General features: G+C 36.9%; 1 protein-coding gene across 1 annotated transcript in view; it reads right to left on the bottom strand.

Annotated features, from left to right (window-relative positions):
- LOC138711793 (uncharacterized) overlaps positions 1 to 18,037 on the bottom strand; it is a 554,979-nt gene that overhangs the window by 361,994 nt on the left and 174,948 nt on the right. Inside the window, exon 2 of the mRNA XM_069843022.1 lies at positions 7,217 to 7,374. Within this exon, the coding sequence (XP_069699123.1) occupies positions 7,217 to 7,374 (158 nt within the window). The remainder of the gene's footprint in view (positions 1 to 7,216; positions 7,375 to 18,037) is intronic.

The following is an 18,037-nucleotide window of genomic DNA, read 5'->3' as shown; positions in this document are numbered from 1 at the left end:
TGTATCAGCCTTTCAATGAGTAGAACTCTATCTTTTGCCATCTCTCTTTTTACGAGTTTCCAGACGTTCTCAATGGGATGCAAGTCCGGTGAGTTTCCTGGTCATGGCAAAAGTGGAATGTTTTTGGAAGCCAGAAACGTTTTGACTCTAGTAGCAGTGTGGCAAGGTGCACCATCTTGCTTAAAAATATATTTCTCCCCATTTGGGAACCATTCGTTCAGGTGAGGGATAAGCCTGTTTTTCAATACCTGGATATATTGATCTTGTTTCATTGTTCGCTGAACAATGTAGAGTCGTCCTGAACCTTTGCTTGATATCACAGACCATATCATGACTGATATTGGGTGTTTAACTGTGTTAACCAGGCATCCAGGAGCAAAATTTTCTCCCTTTCGTCGACGAACAAACATTGTTTCGTCCATCAAACACTGAAAGGTTGATTCATAGGAGAAGCAAACCTGAAAATTGTCAAAGAAACTGATAAAAACTCTAAATTTTGTATTTTTAAATACAGTATTTAATACTTTTGGCTTCCAAAAACATTTCACTTTTGCCATGACCAGGAAACTCACCGGACCTGAATCCCATTGAGAACGTCTGGAAACTAGTAAAAAGAGAGATGGCAAAAGATTGAGTTCCACTTATTAAAAGGCTGATACATGTTTGGAATCACAATGAGAGGCTCCAGGAAATAATACAGAAGTGTATTGTAAGCATACCAAAGAGAATTGAAGCTGTAATTAAAGCCAAACGAGGTCGAACGAAATACTGAAATTTCTGTAAAAATGAGGTCTGGTTGGTTATTTATCAATATTTCTTGAATTAATATTGTTATAATTATAATTTTACTTAATATTGTTTAAAAATTAAATATGTAATGTGAATTTTGCTTCAGAAAGGAAACCAGAGTTCGAATGAGGAAGTAATATGTAAAATATAGTAAAAATGTGAGTGATTATAATAATGTGGCCAGGTACTGTAGGTAACTATGCTTTGTACTGTAATATTGTTTGGTTAGTTTATTGATTACTTTTGTAAGGCTAAAGATACCATCAATATAAATTCCAACTTATCATGTCATGCTCAATCTCTTTCTTTGGAATATCACTTTCTTTATGAATGATCTGTTTCATCCACTTAATACAGTATAATATTATACTACTATGGAATTTAAGTGAATATTCCTTCTTAACTCTCTATTATGATATTAAGATTTAAAACACAAGTGCAATATTAAGAAATCAGTGCTAGTACTTTTGTTTTACAGACAATATGGATAATATTAAACACAAAGAAGCCATATAAAAATAACTACATAAAATTTCACGTTCCGTTTGAAGTTTGTGCACCACTGTTTTCTTAATCCAACAGGTTGCTTATTCATATACACAACCCTTCCTCTATCCGTACTTAGCTCTTGCTGCCCGCGCACGACGTCAAGTCAGAAAAATGCGCTTGCTTTGACATCACTGCTCTATTGTCAGTTAAACTCACGTCACTGGACGGTGGACATATAACCAAGACAGAAACCCTAAACTCTTTTACGCTCCAGTCATTACTATAAGAAATGGTGTCCTTGAATTAACATTTATAAGAAGATAACTGAAGCCGAAGCGATTTAGAGATTATAACTAGGGCCGTGACATCGGTATATTTGTATTAGTCTGAGGTGAACACAAGACGCCGGACAGAATGTAGTTGATGTGTTTCAAATACAGGCAGCGGAACCGAATTGGACACACGCCTAAGCAAGCACGTCCCATGTTTTGTATACGATTATTGCGTATTATAAAATCAAGACAATACAATCACTGTATAAAAGTGTTAGTATTGAAAAGATCTAAAACGCTGGTGAGGTTGAGAATAATTGTTGGAAATCATACTTAAATTCTCCGAAAGTGATAAAACATAAGTCTGAAAAGATTTTTTTTTTTTTAATATTTAGAGTTTTATTAACAGTTTTATAATGCCGCAAACGTATATGACATACAATTTTGCTGTCCCTATATTTAACTATTATATTAATTTATTTATCACATATATTCTGTACCTTACATTTCTTGCATGTTGTTCGCCTGGTTTCGGTTCCTCTTGCAATAAACAACAGCATTCATTTTCAAAGTTTAAAATGAAAATGACCGTCGAGTGTCGGATAGTATAACCTTGTATGCGGAAAAACTGAGTTCTACATCGGCTGAAACCAAGGGCGCATATGTAAAATATTTCACATCATGAATTTCATTTCTACATTAAGTTTATAACAATCGCACTTGTCACATAAAACTTTTGCAATATTGCATAATAAATTGCAACCACCGTTTTTTTTGTATTGCTGTGTTAATTTTCGCACACACTTTTCTGCTTGTATCATCTTGCAGACCATTCACTTTGAGATGAGATTATTTACTATCGAATTTATTACACCAATTTCACACCAGTCTTTTCGAGACATTCGATTGTAGAGAGGATAAATCCAAAATGAGATTAAATATATTCACAGTGTTTTTTTAATATTTGGGTCACCAAGAAGAGTGTGGACATTACTTATGAAAGCTGCATCGTTTCCGTCAAACATCTGTATGACTCCTTTTACGCTGGAAAAATTATTGTGAAAATATGTGCAAGCTTGCAGCCATGATCTCCACTGCGTTACAATGGAACAGGAGGAAGAGGCACTCCAGAGCACTCATTTCTAAACATTGTTACTCGAGCGGGAGTCTTTACAAACACTTTTTTTACATTTGAAATTAGACTGTTGACTGCAGGAAAGCGGCATCTAACTTCTCGGAATCCTTCACAGGTATGGGCGAGGCACGTGACATGTATAAATTTTTTGTATGTTATTTTCAGGCATGTTACTCTCTTTAACATGCACGATGATGCATCAGTAACAATGAGCAGTACTTTGTCATGTTCCACACCCGTTGGCCATAACAATCCTATGGCATTTTGAAAAACTTCAGTGAATGGTCTGCAAGATGATATAAGCAAAAAGGTGTGTGTGAAAATTAACACAGCAATACAAAAAAGCGGTGGTTTTAATTCATTATGCAAAATTGCAAGAGTTTTGTCAGATGACAAATGCGCTTGTTATAAACTTAATGCAGAAATGAAATTGATAATATGAAATATTTTATATATATGCGCCCTCGGTTTCAGCCGATGTTGAACGCAGTTTTTCCGCACACAAAGTTGTACTATCCGACACTCGGTGGTCATTTTCATTTGAAACTTTGAAAATGAATGTTGTTGTTCATTGCAGCAGCAACCGAAACCAGGCGAACAACATGCAGGGAAAGTAAGGTACGGAATAGATGTGATAAATAAATTAATGTAATAGTTAAATACAGGGACAGCAAAATTGTATGTCATATACGTTTTCGGCATTCTAAAAACTGTAATGCATAAATCTAAATATTAGAAAAATAAATATTAAAAAAATCTTTTGAGACTTATGTTTTATCACATTTGTGACAATTTATGTATGCTTTTCAACAATTGAGGGACGTTTTCACAAAACTCGTTATCTACATTTTTTTTTCGATTTTGAGGTTTTAGCGTACCCTTATGTTTTTGGGTCAGGAGAATCCAATGGCGCTATCAGAATTAAGGTAAAGTTGGTAAGTATATCAGTAAATTGATCTTGAAATAAAAGAGATTTTTCAAAACATCTACAGTTGTGTATTTTAGAAAAGAGTTGTCTTGAAAAAAAAAGAAAATTTTGTAGATAACGAGTTTTGTGAAAACGCCCCTCAATTATTCTCAACCTCACCAGCATTTTAGACCTCTCCGATATTAACCCAAATTATACAATGATTGTGTTTAAGTCACACAAAGTTAGTGTGCACTCAATGTTGGTTGCTTGACGGTTGTCAGCCCACTTTAAGGTCTGTGGATATAGAGGGAGAAATTGGATCGGTGTCTGGTAGAGTTCCCGGGTAGCTCAGTTGGGAGAGCGTTGGTACGTTTAACCAAAGGTCCCGGGTTCGATACCCGGCCCCGGAACAATTTTTCGGTCGAAATTATTCAATGATTGTGTTTTCTTTATTTTGTTGTGCCGGGTTGTCCGAGTGTTAGTGAAGAGGAAGTGTAAGCTGTGTCCGCTCTATTAGACAACGGTAGACGACAGACCGTACGTGAGTTAACCCAGGGGATAGGAATATCGCATATGACTGTGTTTCGTATTCTAAATAATCGCCTAAAAATGAGAAAAATTGCATCTCGGTGGGTTCCCTGAGATTTGATGGAGGCGCAGTGATGGATACGATACGACACCGCTCAAACTCACTTGGAGCGTTGTGATCGTGAAGGAGACGCCTTCTTACGGCGTATTGTTGCGCTTGACGAGACATGGGCCAGGTCATACGAACCTCTACTTAAGCGCCAATGAAATGATTAGCGCATTACCGGTCACCATGCAAAAGAGTGCTGCGTCATATCCCTACGAATGTGAAAGTTATGCTGGTTGTTGTGTACGATTATGACGGCGTCGTCCCAACACATACTGTCCCCCAAAGACAGAATGTTAATGCACAGTATTTCTGTCATTTTTGGAGCATAATCTGAGACCAGCGTTGCGAAGAAAGCGCCCACACGTTTTGTAGAACCCTCCCATCATTTTGCACAACAACGCAAGGGCGCACACGGCACACCTGTAGTGGATTTGTACGTCGCTGGGGGTGGGAAGTGCTTTTTCATCCACCACATTCACTGGACTTAAGCCCCTGTGATTATGATTTAATCTCAAAGATGAAGGAACCACTTCGTGACGTTCCATTCCGGACGGTTCCCGATATTCTGCAGGCAGTAGGGCGTCCCATCAGAAATATCAACAGAACAGGAGCTGCTACAGGGATACTACGACTTCCACATCGCTGGCAAACGAGTTGTAGACAATGCTGGTTACTACATTGAAGGACTGTAGTAGTTTCACATATGTACTCGTATCACTTGTATATTCGTAATAAAAAAATAGTTGCCATTATTAAAGTTACAACCAGTCTACAAGTGGTTTGTAGAGTGAATTTCAGCCATTAAAAATTTATTTTTATGAAGATACTAAAATTTAAATTATTGACTAAACAACTTTTATAGCTTTATCAACACTGATCTATTGTTGAGTCTAGCGTATGCAAAGTTCTACACTCCTGTGTCTCTTCCAGCTGTTATCGTTGTCCTCCCTCTTCTACATCCTGATACTGTGCTTCTCTTCGTCTCTTTGCTGTCATCTTTCCGTTTCTCTTTCTTCGTTCTCATTCTATTCATATTTTCTCTTCTTACGTTCTTCTGCTTCTCTTCTTTTTGCCCATAGTTTCCTTTCACTTTCTCCTCTTACACTCTTAACGCTCTCGCCTTACTGTTCTTATCGTTCACTCACTGCTTTTTAATATTCCTGTCGTATTTCTCGGAGTTTACTAGTTCGGTCCCATGGTCAAAAATATATACTAGTTCGGTCCGAAGCCAAAAAGTAAACAATATTATTTCGGTCCCGGGTCAATAGGTTAACAGTACTAATTCGGTCCCGAATCGAAAATAGAGCAGTACTGTTTGGAAATCAACATTTTCCTTCCTATTCTATGCAGGCTTATAACTGTCATAAGGAAGGAACGCGTAAATTTGTGACTCGAGACAACAAACTACAAAATTTCCTGCCCCTTCCTTAAGGCATGGTTAAAAATGTTGATTATCATGTACAATGTACAGTATGGACCTTAGTCAAAACTTCTTAAACTTCAGAGTAGTCAGTGATAGTAGGAGCTATGTTTTTGGGAGAAATTTGTAGGACAATGTTTTCATATATTGGAGCTCGTTTATTGATTTAAATACAAATTCTGTTATTTTGTCTCTAATATATTGTTCTTTCCTTAATTGTTCTGATCTTATTTTCGTTGCTGGACTTCTGATTTTTACGTAAGTGTCAATTTGAATTCGTTTTAGAACGTCTATTAATTGAAAGATGTTAGATGATTCACAACTGTTTGTCGTTCTTTCTGCCGTAGCTACGAATTCAAAGAATGTTTACCAGTGACTGAAATGACAGTGCCTTATTATGAAAACAATTTCGAATAGGTATCACTACCAACATCAAAACACGCCAATATCGTTATCATACCAACATAAAAAAGTAGGATTCAATACGACGGCTAGTTCTTAATATACAGTATCTTTGATAAATATGTAACTTGTCTATGCCTGCATATTTCGGACCGAATTAGTACTGTACTTCTCTGAACCCCGGACCGAATTAGTACTTCAGGTGTGTATCTCATGGGACCGAACTAGTATGCTCCCGTATTTCTCCCCTTCGTAACTATTGACTTTTTTCACTTTTCTTTCGTCCTACTTCTCTTCGTCGCCCTCGCCACACTCCACATTCAATTTCCTCCATATATCTACAGAATAAATTGAACAATTTACTCTACTCCTTCTTGCTGTAGTAATCATATTTTTACAGCTGTACGTTTTTATTGATTGTCATTCAACGACGGATATTAATATCACGAATTGTAATTCAATAAATATGAAATTATTTCCGTGATGGTCCTCGCAAGCAATTTACTGTAGGTTTAACAAGTTGATTGTTATGATATTCTGCTCCGTTTAACTTAAAGATAATTTAAGAAGCATATTGGTCCGACAAGTTAGCATATAAATGAAATAAGTATAATAAATCCTTCAATAACTGTCTATTTAGACAGAAAATAGACAGTTATTGAAGGATTTATTAAACTTATTTCATTTAAAGATAATGTCCTTTACATGATTTAAAAATGTAGGCCCTATATAAATACAGAAATAGGTTTTCTTACAATTAATTCGCAATACTCTTCCTTCCTGCTAGCTTACTAATTAATAATATTGTTGAAAGAGATTACAATTTTATTGAGAATCGTTGTGATAGGTCCAGCTAAACTTACGGATATAGAATGTATAGTATTCGGCTTACTGTAGAGTGAAATGCAACCATTCCCGGTTTTAATCAAATTCAGTTGTAGGCCTACTAATATCCGCTATTCCTTAGATATGTCCTGTCTTTTCTTGCAGAGGATGGAAATGAAGATAAATATATTTTCAAAATATCGGGGTAGGAACCTATTAAAATACGTTAATTCAGAAATTACAGTGTTATTGAAGTAGGCGTACGCCTAAAATATATAATACATTGCAATTAATGAGCTTGTTTTTAACAGATTTTATAAAATTGAGTGTCACTTACCTTGACTTGATACACCCAGAGCGGCGTCTCTGTGCCCGCGGAGAAGCCGACCTCACCGCCGAACACGTAGATGCTGTCCTTGTACGCGACGGCCGAATGCTCTTGAAGGCAGGGCGGGCGCTCCCCCGACGGCTGAAGCTGCTCCCAACGGCTCTCCGCTGAAGAAAGAAAACCTTCATTGTCGCAACATATTGACAGGGAAAACTTTCAAACATTACAACGTAGACTATATACATAATAATAAGTAAGTTTTTGTAATATTTTTACGTTGATCAATGATTTACTATTGTAAATAAATCATTTCTGTTAATGATTTCTGACAATCGTGAATTGACCGAAATATTTACACCTCACAAAATATTCTGAAGTATCTTAATGCCCGTAGTATTTCGATATAAAATTCGAGTCCCCAATCTAGTGTTATTCTAAAATTAATTAGTGCCGCTTAGCCGACCTTAACAATGACCGACCCATAAGTTTACTGCCCAACCTTTACAAAATATTTTCCAAGATACCAACCAGACGACTACCACAAACACTAGATGAGAACCAACCCCATGAACAAGCTGGTTTTCGAGCAGGTTACAGCACAGCAGACTACCTCCAGAAACTAAACCAAAAACTGGAAAAGTCAACCGTGTTCAACCTAATATTATACTTTGCTTTCATCGATTATAACAAAGTCTTCGACTCGGTAGATCATAATAGTGTTCTACAGGCGCTGAACAAACAAGGGGTCGACAGTAAGTACATCAGAATTCTGCATCATATCTACAACCAAAGCTACGCAAAAATAAAGACACAGAGGGAAGGTGTCCCAGTCCTTCTTGAAAGAGGAGTTAAACAGGTTGACACCATCTCATCGAAACTCTTTACATCAGTACTGGAGGAAACTTGAAATGGAAAAAAAAAACAGGGAATAAACATCAATGGCAGAAGGCTAACAAATCTACGCTTCGCAGATGACATCATTCTGTTCGCCAGATCAGCGAAAGCACTTCAAGAGATGGTAAACGAACTAAACACCCAGAGCAAGGCCATAGGTCTCACTATGAACAGCGACAAAACGAAAATAATGACCAATGGACAACAAACTTCAGTACAACTGGGCGACACAGAACTACAATACGTCTCTGAATATAAGTACTTAGGACAACATGTAGCCTTCAACCAGAACAACTACATAAAGATAAAAAGAAGAATAATATTAGCTTGGAAGGCGTTCTGGAGTTTAAAATTCATATTTTTGGACAAAGCAATCAGCCGTAAACTAAGGTTCGAGACTCTAGAAACCTATATCCTACCAGTAATCCTTTACAGGTGTCAGACATGCGCTTTGTCTATGAAGCGATCCAAACTTGCCGGAGAAAGATGCAGAGGAAAATATTAGGAGTCACTGTAATAGACAAGCTCCCTAACGACACTTTAAAAAAAGGCCAACACATCCGATGTAGAAGAACGTGCCATGATGACGAAGTGGAAGTGGGGGGGGGAAACACGTGACGAGAATGGAGCACTCATGCTGGACTCACGCGGCCACCATGTGGGACCCATACATTGGAAGAAGGAACCAGGGAAGACCACGACTCAGATGGGCGGATATGTTTGTGAAGACGGACAGGCAAACAGTGGTCAAGAAAAGCAAGGGACAGATCTCAGTGGAAAGAACTAGGACTAATACGAACTAGAAATAGTTAAGTGTTACAATGTATAGTGTTAATAGTTACAATGACGACTAGTGCTAAGTAGTATACATTAGTTTTAAAGGTATACAGACCGACAAAGTGACATCTCGCCTGGAATGGCTGACCAGGAGAGTAATAACGAGCCACCCCTTTTATTGGAGGCCTTTGCTCTTCACGGGACATAATGGCTTAATTAATTAATTAATTAATTCCTTCATTCATTCATTCATCTAAGTCATCAGCTCATCACCCTGCTTCTTCATCGCCTCATACTACACCTACCTCATTTCGTCCTCGGCCCACGTATTCTCATCCTTTCCTCCTCTAGTCAAGCATGCCGTTTAATTTGCAACCTAGGCCTACGCTTTCTTCTCTTCGCTCTACAGTTTTTCTCGTCGTTGCACATTTGCTTTTCCTCCTTAGCCTACATTTCATTGAACTTTCGTCTTACATTTCTTTCAGCATATCCTTCTATTCCCACGCTTCCTTTAGATTATTTTGTCCTACATTTTCATTACCTCTTCTTGCCCTATACATCTTCAACTCCTCCATATCGAACTCCCCAATCTATTTCTGCATTCCTAATGGCACTCTTAATTACAGCTCTTCTAGTTTCATTATGTCGTCAATTATATTATAGCCACTGGAATAGCTTAGTCGGTAGAGACGTTTGCCTCCCGAAACGGAGTTGCGCTCGGGCTTGGGTTCGATTCCAGCTTGGTCAGAGGTTTTTCCCAACTGTTAGGACAATTTTTTTTTTTTTTTTTTTTTAGTTTTTCACCATTTTCAAGAGATAGGACTTTTTTTTTTGCCATTTTAGGTCTTCTCGTTATTATTTTATATTTTTCTCTAAAGTGTTATACTTCATTATATTTTGAATTTTCCATTATTATTTATGTTTTTAATGCTTGTCCATTATAAATTTATAAGCAAATAACGACCACAGAAAACAAGGTAAACTTGCGGTATAGCTATTGCACCTATTTTTCAAGGCATGAGTATTTTGAACTCGACTACATGTTCAAAAAACATAGTATAAGCTGTACCTGCTTCCCCCTTTTCAAGGAATGACCATTTTGAACTCGACTTCATTTCCAAGAAAACATAGTATAAACAGTATCTGCTTCCCCTGTTTATAAGGAATGTGCATAATGAACTCATCCAATCCTCTGCATTGTTCCTTCTCTTCAGGTAGATCGGAGGGACTTCATTGTGTCAGTCGTCTGTATGTAAAAGTTGAGCGAGGTATTTTGTTGACCGACAGAACAGTAAGATGCCCAAAGTAAAAGAAAGTGCTATTGTTAAATTAAAACACTTTGTTTCACAATATGGTGAAAATATTTTTTACATTAATGGGTCAATATTATTTTGCAAAGTCTGTGATGAGCGGATTTCTACAGAAAAAAAAAAGTTTACGGTTAAACAACATGTGTTGCGAAAGAAACAAACGTAGTCTACAGCGACTTGAAGATAAAAGAAACCGTGGTCTACAACAGGTAATTCTGGGGGAAACTTGTTCGATATATTCGTCGTTTTGTGAGAAATTTTGTACAGCAATTTTATGCGCCGATATTCCACTGAACAAATTGAACCATTCAAAGCTGTGCACATTCTTAGAAGAGGAGACCAGAAAATCGATTCCAGATTCCAGAATCTACGTTGGAAGGTGCTACAACACAAAATTGAAAGAAATACTCATATTCATATTTTATTATCATCATACGGCTTTCAGGTAGTGGTTTCCCTCACATTTCACCACTACACTTGATTACATTCAATCACGTATCCTAATGTATTTCTCCTATCATCTATATCTCCCCATATCTTCCAATTACCTAAAATTAAACCCTATTTAAATTTAGTTTCTTCCATTTATCCTTTTCCTTTTTATTTTCAGTTCTTTACCTTCTTTATCTTCCCTCAATCCCATTCTGGAATACTATGCAATACTATCTACCTTACTCTTGTTACAAACATTCTCCGCTACAATACAAAATTCGAAAATATAATGTGCCACGAAAATTCCGCATGTCAAAAATTTATGAAGAAAACGCTGCATTCCCATTTGCGCTCTCCTTCACTGTTATGTTCGTGACTTCTTTCTTCACTTCGTCATACTCATTTTCGTAAATTATACTCGGAGTTACTGCAAGAAATAAGGAAAAGGGTTAGAGAAGGAAACATATAGTTATCCGTAGATGAAATCTCAGACACTATAGGACGATATATAACCAACGTTATTGGAGTTCTGGAAGCAGGGAACCTGGAGAACCATTTCTGCTACATTGTGAGCAGTTGGACAAAGCTAACTACTCGACGATCAGTAAACTGTTTGACGAATCTTTGGGACTATTATGGTCTGACGGCATTCGGAATGATAATGTGTTGCTGTGAATAACAGATGCAGCACACTACATGATGAAGCTCCTAATTCGTTACGTGAATTCTTCTAAAAAATGGTGCATGTCACATGCCTAGCCCATGCGTTACATCGGACGGCGGAAGAGTTACGTGTTAATTTTCCTGAAGTTGACAAGTTAATTAGATATGTAAAGAAAGTGTTCTTGAAAGCCCCATCTCGATTCTAGCATTCAAACCAGAAGCTACAGAAATTCTCTTGCCAAGCTGGGTCAAGCTGTATCCGTGAAATTGAATAAGGTGTTGGAAAAGAACATTGGGTATAAAACATTGTGTTATATTGGTGAAGTGTCATCAGATGAAAATTTTTCTCTTCCAGTCTGTGAACTGAATCCGAGAGACATTGCTTGTTTTCAATATGCACCAATTCTTTCAGTGTAGGTAGAGCTTCTCCATGTACAGATCATTACTTGCAGACAATAGAGAATCGTTTTTATTTGAGAATCTCCGCAAAGTCTTCATTGTCCATTTCAATTCAAATTTATTGTAAACAGCCACTGCAGTTTGTGTTCTGACAATAAAGAACAATATATTTTTTGTTATTTCATTTTAAATGGCTCACATTTGCTAAGGGGAAATTTGAATGGCATGCCAGTTCTGAAATAATAGGTTCATTTCGCAAGGGCACTTCAAGTGGCATTTATTTACTTACTTCGTTAGTAACAAAATAAGAATGTTTTATAGAGTGAATAGGGGGGTGATGACTATCGGGGGAAGATGCTTATCTCGTTGTAGTTTCACACTCTTCCAAGAGAAAACGCCATACGCATGTCTTCGTGATCATTGAAAAAGTTGAATGTCTGTAGAGTGAAAGCTAACTCTTTTTGCCATGTGTTCGTATTGTGAAAAAAAAGAAAAACAAGAAAATAGCTCATGTTTCTGCTGTAAAATAATTGCAAAGGTATGTTAAAATTTTAATACTGCCTTCAATTCGTAATAACTGTCAAACCTTTGTAATGGATATTGTAGTAAAGGTTCTAAAGTTTGTATTGTTAACAACCAATACCTTGTTCCGCCATCTTAGTTTGCGTCACAGAACTAGGCATCTTACCCCGATACTAGGGGAAGATGATCACTTTTTTTGGGGTAAGATGGAAACTTGTTGCAAGAGTTTCATTTGTTGTTTCATTGCAGGGAATGTGTAAACATTACATAAGGTCCTCTGATAGAAGTCAGTGGATTGAGGACAGTCTTCAACTTGCGATGAAACATGATAGAACAGGGATATGAATTGTTTTAGAGCATCGCAAGCATACAGGAATCCTTACCGAAACCCTTAAACGCCGCCTAAAAAAGAATGATGGCAAGAAAATGTACTGGATAGGATTTATTGTGTGCAAGAAGTGATTTCACGAGTCTTGCACACAACAATAAAATATGTGCAATGACTGTGTTGCTAAGGAGTGATAAACAAGTAAGAAAGTGTTCATAAGCTTTAGATTAAGTCAATTTTGTTATATACACATATCTAACCAAGTTCAGGTAAAATACATATATCAGTAAATGTGTTAATTGCATTTGCCATTTTACCCGACTATCGGGGAAAGATGCCTACAGTGCAGGTAAGAAGAAGAACTGTATCTATAAACAATATAATTAATGTTTTCTGTTTTGTACCAAAAAATATAGTTTCAAGATACCTTCCAGGCTTTGATATTTCAATAAGAAATTCAAAACTAAATGAACAGTATCTGAAATTTTGAATCAAAGAAAAAGTTAGGCATCTTCCCCCGATTCACTCTACAGTAAATTTAAACATACACTGTCTTCCATTAAATTGCTCTATAAAATCACTCATCACTTCTAAAGAAAACTAAAAATGAGTAATAACGGATAATTTATTGATCATTTTTTTAATTTTGTGTAATTTTTACAACTTTTTAGGTCATAAATGCATTTTTCGCTAAATTATTATTATTATTATTATTATTATTATTATTATTATTATTATTATTATTAAAATGTTCGAGTATTTCAAATGATCAACTTTCGTGGGTTAATTTTTTGTAGCACTTGGATAATTCTTAACGAATAAAGGAATAAAGAACAGAACAATATCGTACTAGTACACCTTCGTAACGCATTATTTGTACGTTTATCCCTATTGCAGGAAAGCAAGCTTGTGACCACCCTTCCCGGAAGGGATGTGGAATTGGTATATGGAACACTGGAATGCATGAAACTTTAATCAGACGAGCAGATGTAGACGCGAACAGCATGCGGAGCAGAGAGCAACAAAAATCAATTTGATCTCGAGGGGTGCACACGGAAGAGGTGCAATACACTTTAGTAACAACCCTCGCCCCGAAGACGATCTGGTTAATTCACAACCTTCTGTCGCCAGAATACAGCTTGTTGGCGAGAGAGGGTGTAACAAATTTCATTCAGTGAGCGAATACCTATTTGAACTCAATAACGCAGCTTGAGAATCACATTACACAAGTTGTTTCAGACGTGTGTCATAAAAATGTTAACAGCAGGAAGATTTCTTAAAGTTGTACTAGACCGCCTATAATAACAACTCATTCCAACACCATTCATACAATTATATCAAAGTTCAAAACTCTGAACAAAGTGCAGTAAGAAACGTTTAACACAAATTACACAAACAAACATACATACGCAAATTTCACATTGATGTATGTCGACATGGGAATATGCATTTCATTGTTCATACAAACGAACACATTACACATGCACATATTACCACAAATACAGGTTGTTTCAAAAATACGGGGCATAATTTCAGGTATGTATTTCCCACATGTAGACAATCAAAATAGTTCATTACAACATGTGTCCGGAAATGCTTCATTTCCGAGTTATGGCCTTCTCACACTTTGAAATTCACCAGAACGTTTTGCTTTCCGCAGGTCGTTGTCATTACAGAAGATGTTCAAAATGTCCACCTCCTGCTTGAATACAGACCTCACATCGATGTCTCATTGACCTGCGAACACGATCCGAAACTCCAGGAGTATTGCGTATGTCCTCGGAACATGCCTCAATTCGATTCCGAAGGGATTCCAAATCACGCACCGGAGACGAATAAACCAATGATTTTAAAAGGCCCCACAAGTAGAAATCAAGAGGGTTCAGATCAGGTGAGCGTGGAGGCCAAACAATTGGGCCAACTCTACCTATCCATCGATCAGGAAACCTTCGATCCAAGCACCGGCGAGCCGTACGACTGAAGTGTGCAGGAGCGTCATCATGCAAGAAGTGAATGTGTTGACGATTGATCAGTGGAGTGTCTTCTAAAACATGAGGTATGGTGTTTTCCAGGAAGTTTGTGTACGCCTGCCCCGTAAGTGTGTTTACAAGTACATGGGGTCCAACTAATCGATCACCAATGATACCGGCCCACATGTTGAGGGAGAACCGCACCTGGTGATGAGATGGAACAGTTGCACGTGGGTTTTCATACGCCAATACATGCTGATTGCGGAAATTTGTTATGCCTTCTCGTGTGAACTGTGCTTCATCTGTAAATAATACTAAGGCAGGAAAGTTCGGATTTACACCACACTGCTGCAAGAACCACTGACAGAACCTAACTCGTGCAGGATAATCTGCTGGTGACAGGGCCTGTACACGTTGCAAATGATAAGGATACAATTGATACTCTTTCAACAGTCTCCAGACAGTCGTATGAGGAACATTGACTTGCAACGCTACCCTTCGTGTGCTGATAGAAGGAGTCATGTTCACAGCCTCCAGAATCTCCTCCTGTACGTCTGGAGTTGTAGATCTTGGTCGTCCCCTTCCCAAACCAGGAGAGTTAAATTTTCCATACTCGCACAGACGGTAATGGAGTCGTACAAATGTCTTCCGATCTGGACATTGTCGCTGTGGGTACCTCTCCTGGTACAAACGACGAGCCAGCCTAGCATTGCCGTCCGCCTTACCGGACATGAAGTGTATCTCTGCCAGCTCTTGATTTGAATACATGTCGCACATTCTAACGCCTACACAACACTGAATGTAACCTTCGCCTCGGAATGAACTGTCAGAGTGCCCTCTTAATGTCTCCTTTGACGGTAACGACCTGCGGAAAGAAAAACGTTCCGGTGAATTTCAATGTTGTGAAGGCCATAACTCGGAAATAAAGCATTTCCGGACACATGTTGCAATGAACTATTTTGATTGTCTACATGTGGGAAATACATACCTGAAATTATGCCCCGTATTTTTGAAACACTCTGTATATCGTTCCCGTCCTTCTTCACGAATGATCTTTTCCAAATCCAATACTCCGAATAGTTACCAGAATGGATATTTTTCCAAAACCTTTTTCTCCCTAGTCAATTTCCCGAATGTTCAACATACCGAATGTATAGGCAGATACTTGTCCTAAAATATCCCGAAACGAGGTTTTTAGAACGAAATCTGCGCAGTTTTTACTGTCATTGCTTGGTAACCACAGTACACGAACAAAATTTACAACATGGATACGAAATTAGAAATTCTATCTGCTGGTATTAGACTGATGTTTCTTCTCAATGGGTATATTATATATAAATATCTACTACAAAAGTAAAAAGGAAAAAAGGTTTATTGGGATAGTCAAGACTACGCTAGAAAGAGTGTAAGGCCCTCGCGATCACCAAAGGACGTGGGAGTGATACTGGTATTATACAAGCAAACCTACTCACCACACATATACCGTATGTAACGTTTTTATGTATATGTTATTGTTAAATAAATAAATAAATAAAAAATTAAATGTACAGAACCGAGAAAAAGTTCAAGCGGAGATTGTTAAAGCTAAACTTAATACGTTCGTCGATATCGGGAACTAAATCCGGGCTAGTTGCTTAAAAACCAGTTACACGAAGCTCGATTACGTGTTCTGAGTTGTTTTCCATAAAGATAAAATAAAAAAATATATATTGAGGAGAGAAAGGTAGTAATAATAATAATAATAATAATAATAATAATAATAATAATAATAATAATATACTTATTTATTTATTCTTGTATATTTACTGATACTTATGTGTTGGCCAACAGCTGTTGGTCTATTATAGACCAGCACAGTTATACAATAAAAACAAATAACACAGTAATACAAATACAACAGTATAATTGGTATAATAATATTACAGCTTTAAAAAATAATGATATAGTATTAATAAAGAAATAAAACGAACAGTGTTAACTAATGGTAATACTGATTAAAACAAACACATGATAATAATAATAATAATAATAATAATAATAATAATAATAATAATAATGACGGCCTTATGTGAGGGCGGCAATGAACCTTAGATTTCCTTAAAAGCCATTTGTAAGTAAGTGAGTAAGTAATAATAATAATAATAATAATAATAATAATAATAATAATAGAGCGTGGCTCAGTCGGTTAAGGCGCTTGCCTGCCGGTCTGAAGTTGCGGTCGGTCGCAGTTTCGATCCCCGCTTGGGCTGATTACCTGGTTGGGTTTTTTCCGAGAATTTCAGCAATCGTAAGGTGAATGCCAGGTAATCTATGCGAATCCTCGGCCTCATCTCGCCAAATACCATCACGCTATCACCAATCTCATCGACGCTAAATAACCTCGTAGTTGGTACAGCGTCGTTAAATAATCAAGCAAAAAAAATAATACAATTCAAATAACTTAACAATAAGTCCCTACTATACATTAATTTGATTGAAATCACGTCCCTGCATATCAGCATTTTTACGTGTCTAGAGATAGAATTTCTAGTGTAGAAGATTTTATGCACTCTCTATTCTTTCATAGGAATATGGAAGCTGACATTACTTATAAAAGATTAACAGATAGTGTCACCCTTGATGAACTTAGAGAACAATATGTAATAAAGTTCATATCGTCTTGCATACACGTTTCGACATTTGAAGGGCTGAGAGCCATAGTGGTCCAAATCCATTTTCAAAGTTTTGAAACTTACCTCATCTATTGATTGCCTGCTGGCACACGTACTCAACAGATAACGTCATTTGGTCCAAATCCCTCACGTTATGAAATAATTAAAGCAACAAAAATACTCTGTCAAGCAAATGCCAGTTCTTTTGAGAAGCAGAGTGGGCCATATTCAAACGTCCAAAGAAAGCTGTTGCTTCTTGCAACGTGACTTGATGTAGAACATGGCAAACGAAGTGAAAGAAAATAACTCAACTAAGGTGAAATCTAGGAAGCGTGTGGAAAACTGTGATGAGTGAGAAAAAAGTACAAAAAAGAATACTAAATAGTGGCCAACAGTATGTAAATGCAAGTGGAAACCCCCTATCTGCGAAAATGTACACTGACAAAGACTGCAAATATGGGTTAGGCTATGTTGTGTCGAATGTTTGGATAATGAAAATGATGGAGCACATGTGAATGATACATTCTCGTCAATAAGTAATTCTGACCAGCAAATGCAGATCTTGCAGGAATAGTTCATATAATAAATATAAAGAGGCACAGAGGATCTGCTGATGTAGAAGGTAGTCATGAACACATTCACGCATATATTATATTAAGTTAAAAGTACGTACCATAACCTCAAAAAATTAAACTTGCAGTATATTCATGAACAAGGTATCTATTTAAATAATTTTCTCTTTTAATATAAACACCTTATATCTGAGCTATTAAAATTTCATTAATTTAGCGGTGTACTGTACAATTTTACCTAACTTCGTTAGAGTATGTATTAATTTATAACGAAATGAAAAAAGATATTATTTAATCAATTAATTTCCATTC

This window comes from Periplaneta americana, chromosome 13, assembly GCF_040183065.1.
Source record: "Periplaneta americana isolate PAMFEO1 chromosome 13, P.americana_PAMFEO1_priV1, whole genome shotgun sequence".
NCBI lineage: Eukaryota > Metazoa > Arthropoda > Insecta > Blattodea > Blattidae > Periplaneta > Periplaneta americana.
Note: the sequence above shows the minus strand (reverse complement) of the source record. Positions and strands in the feature narration are given on the sequence as shown.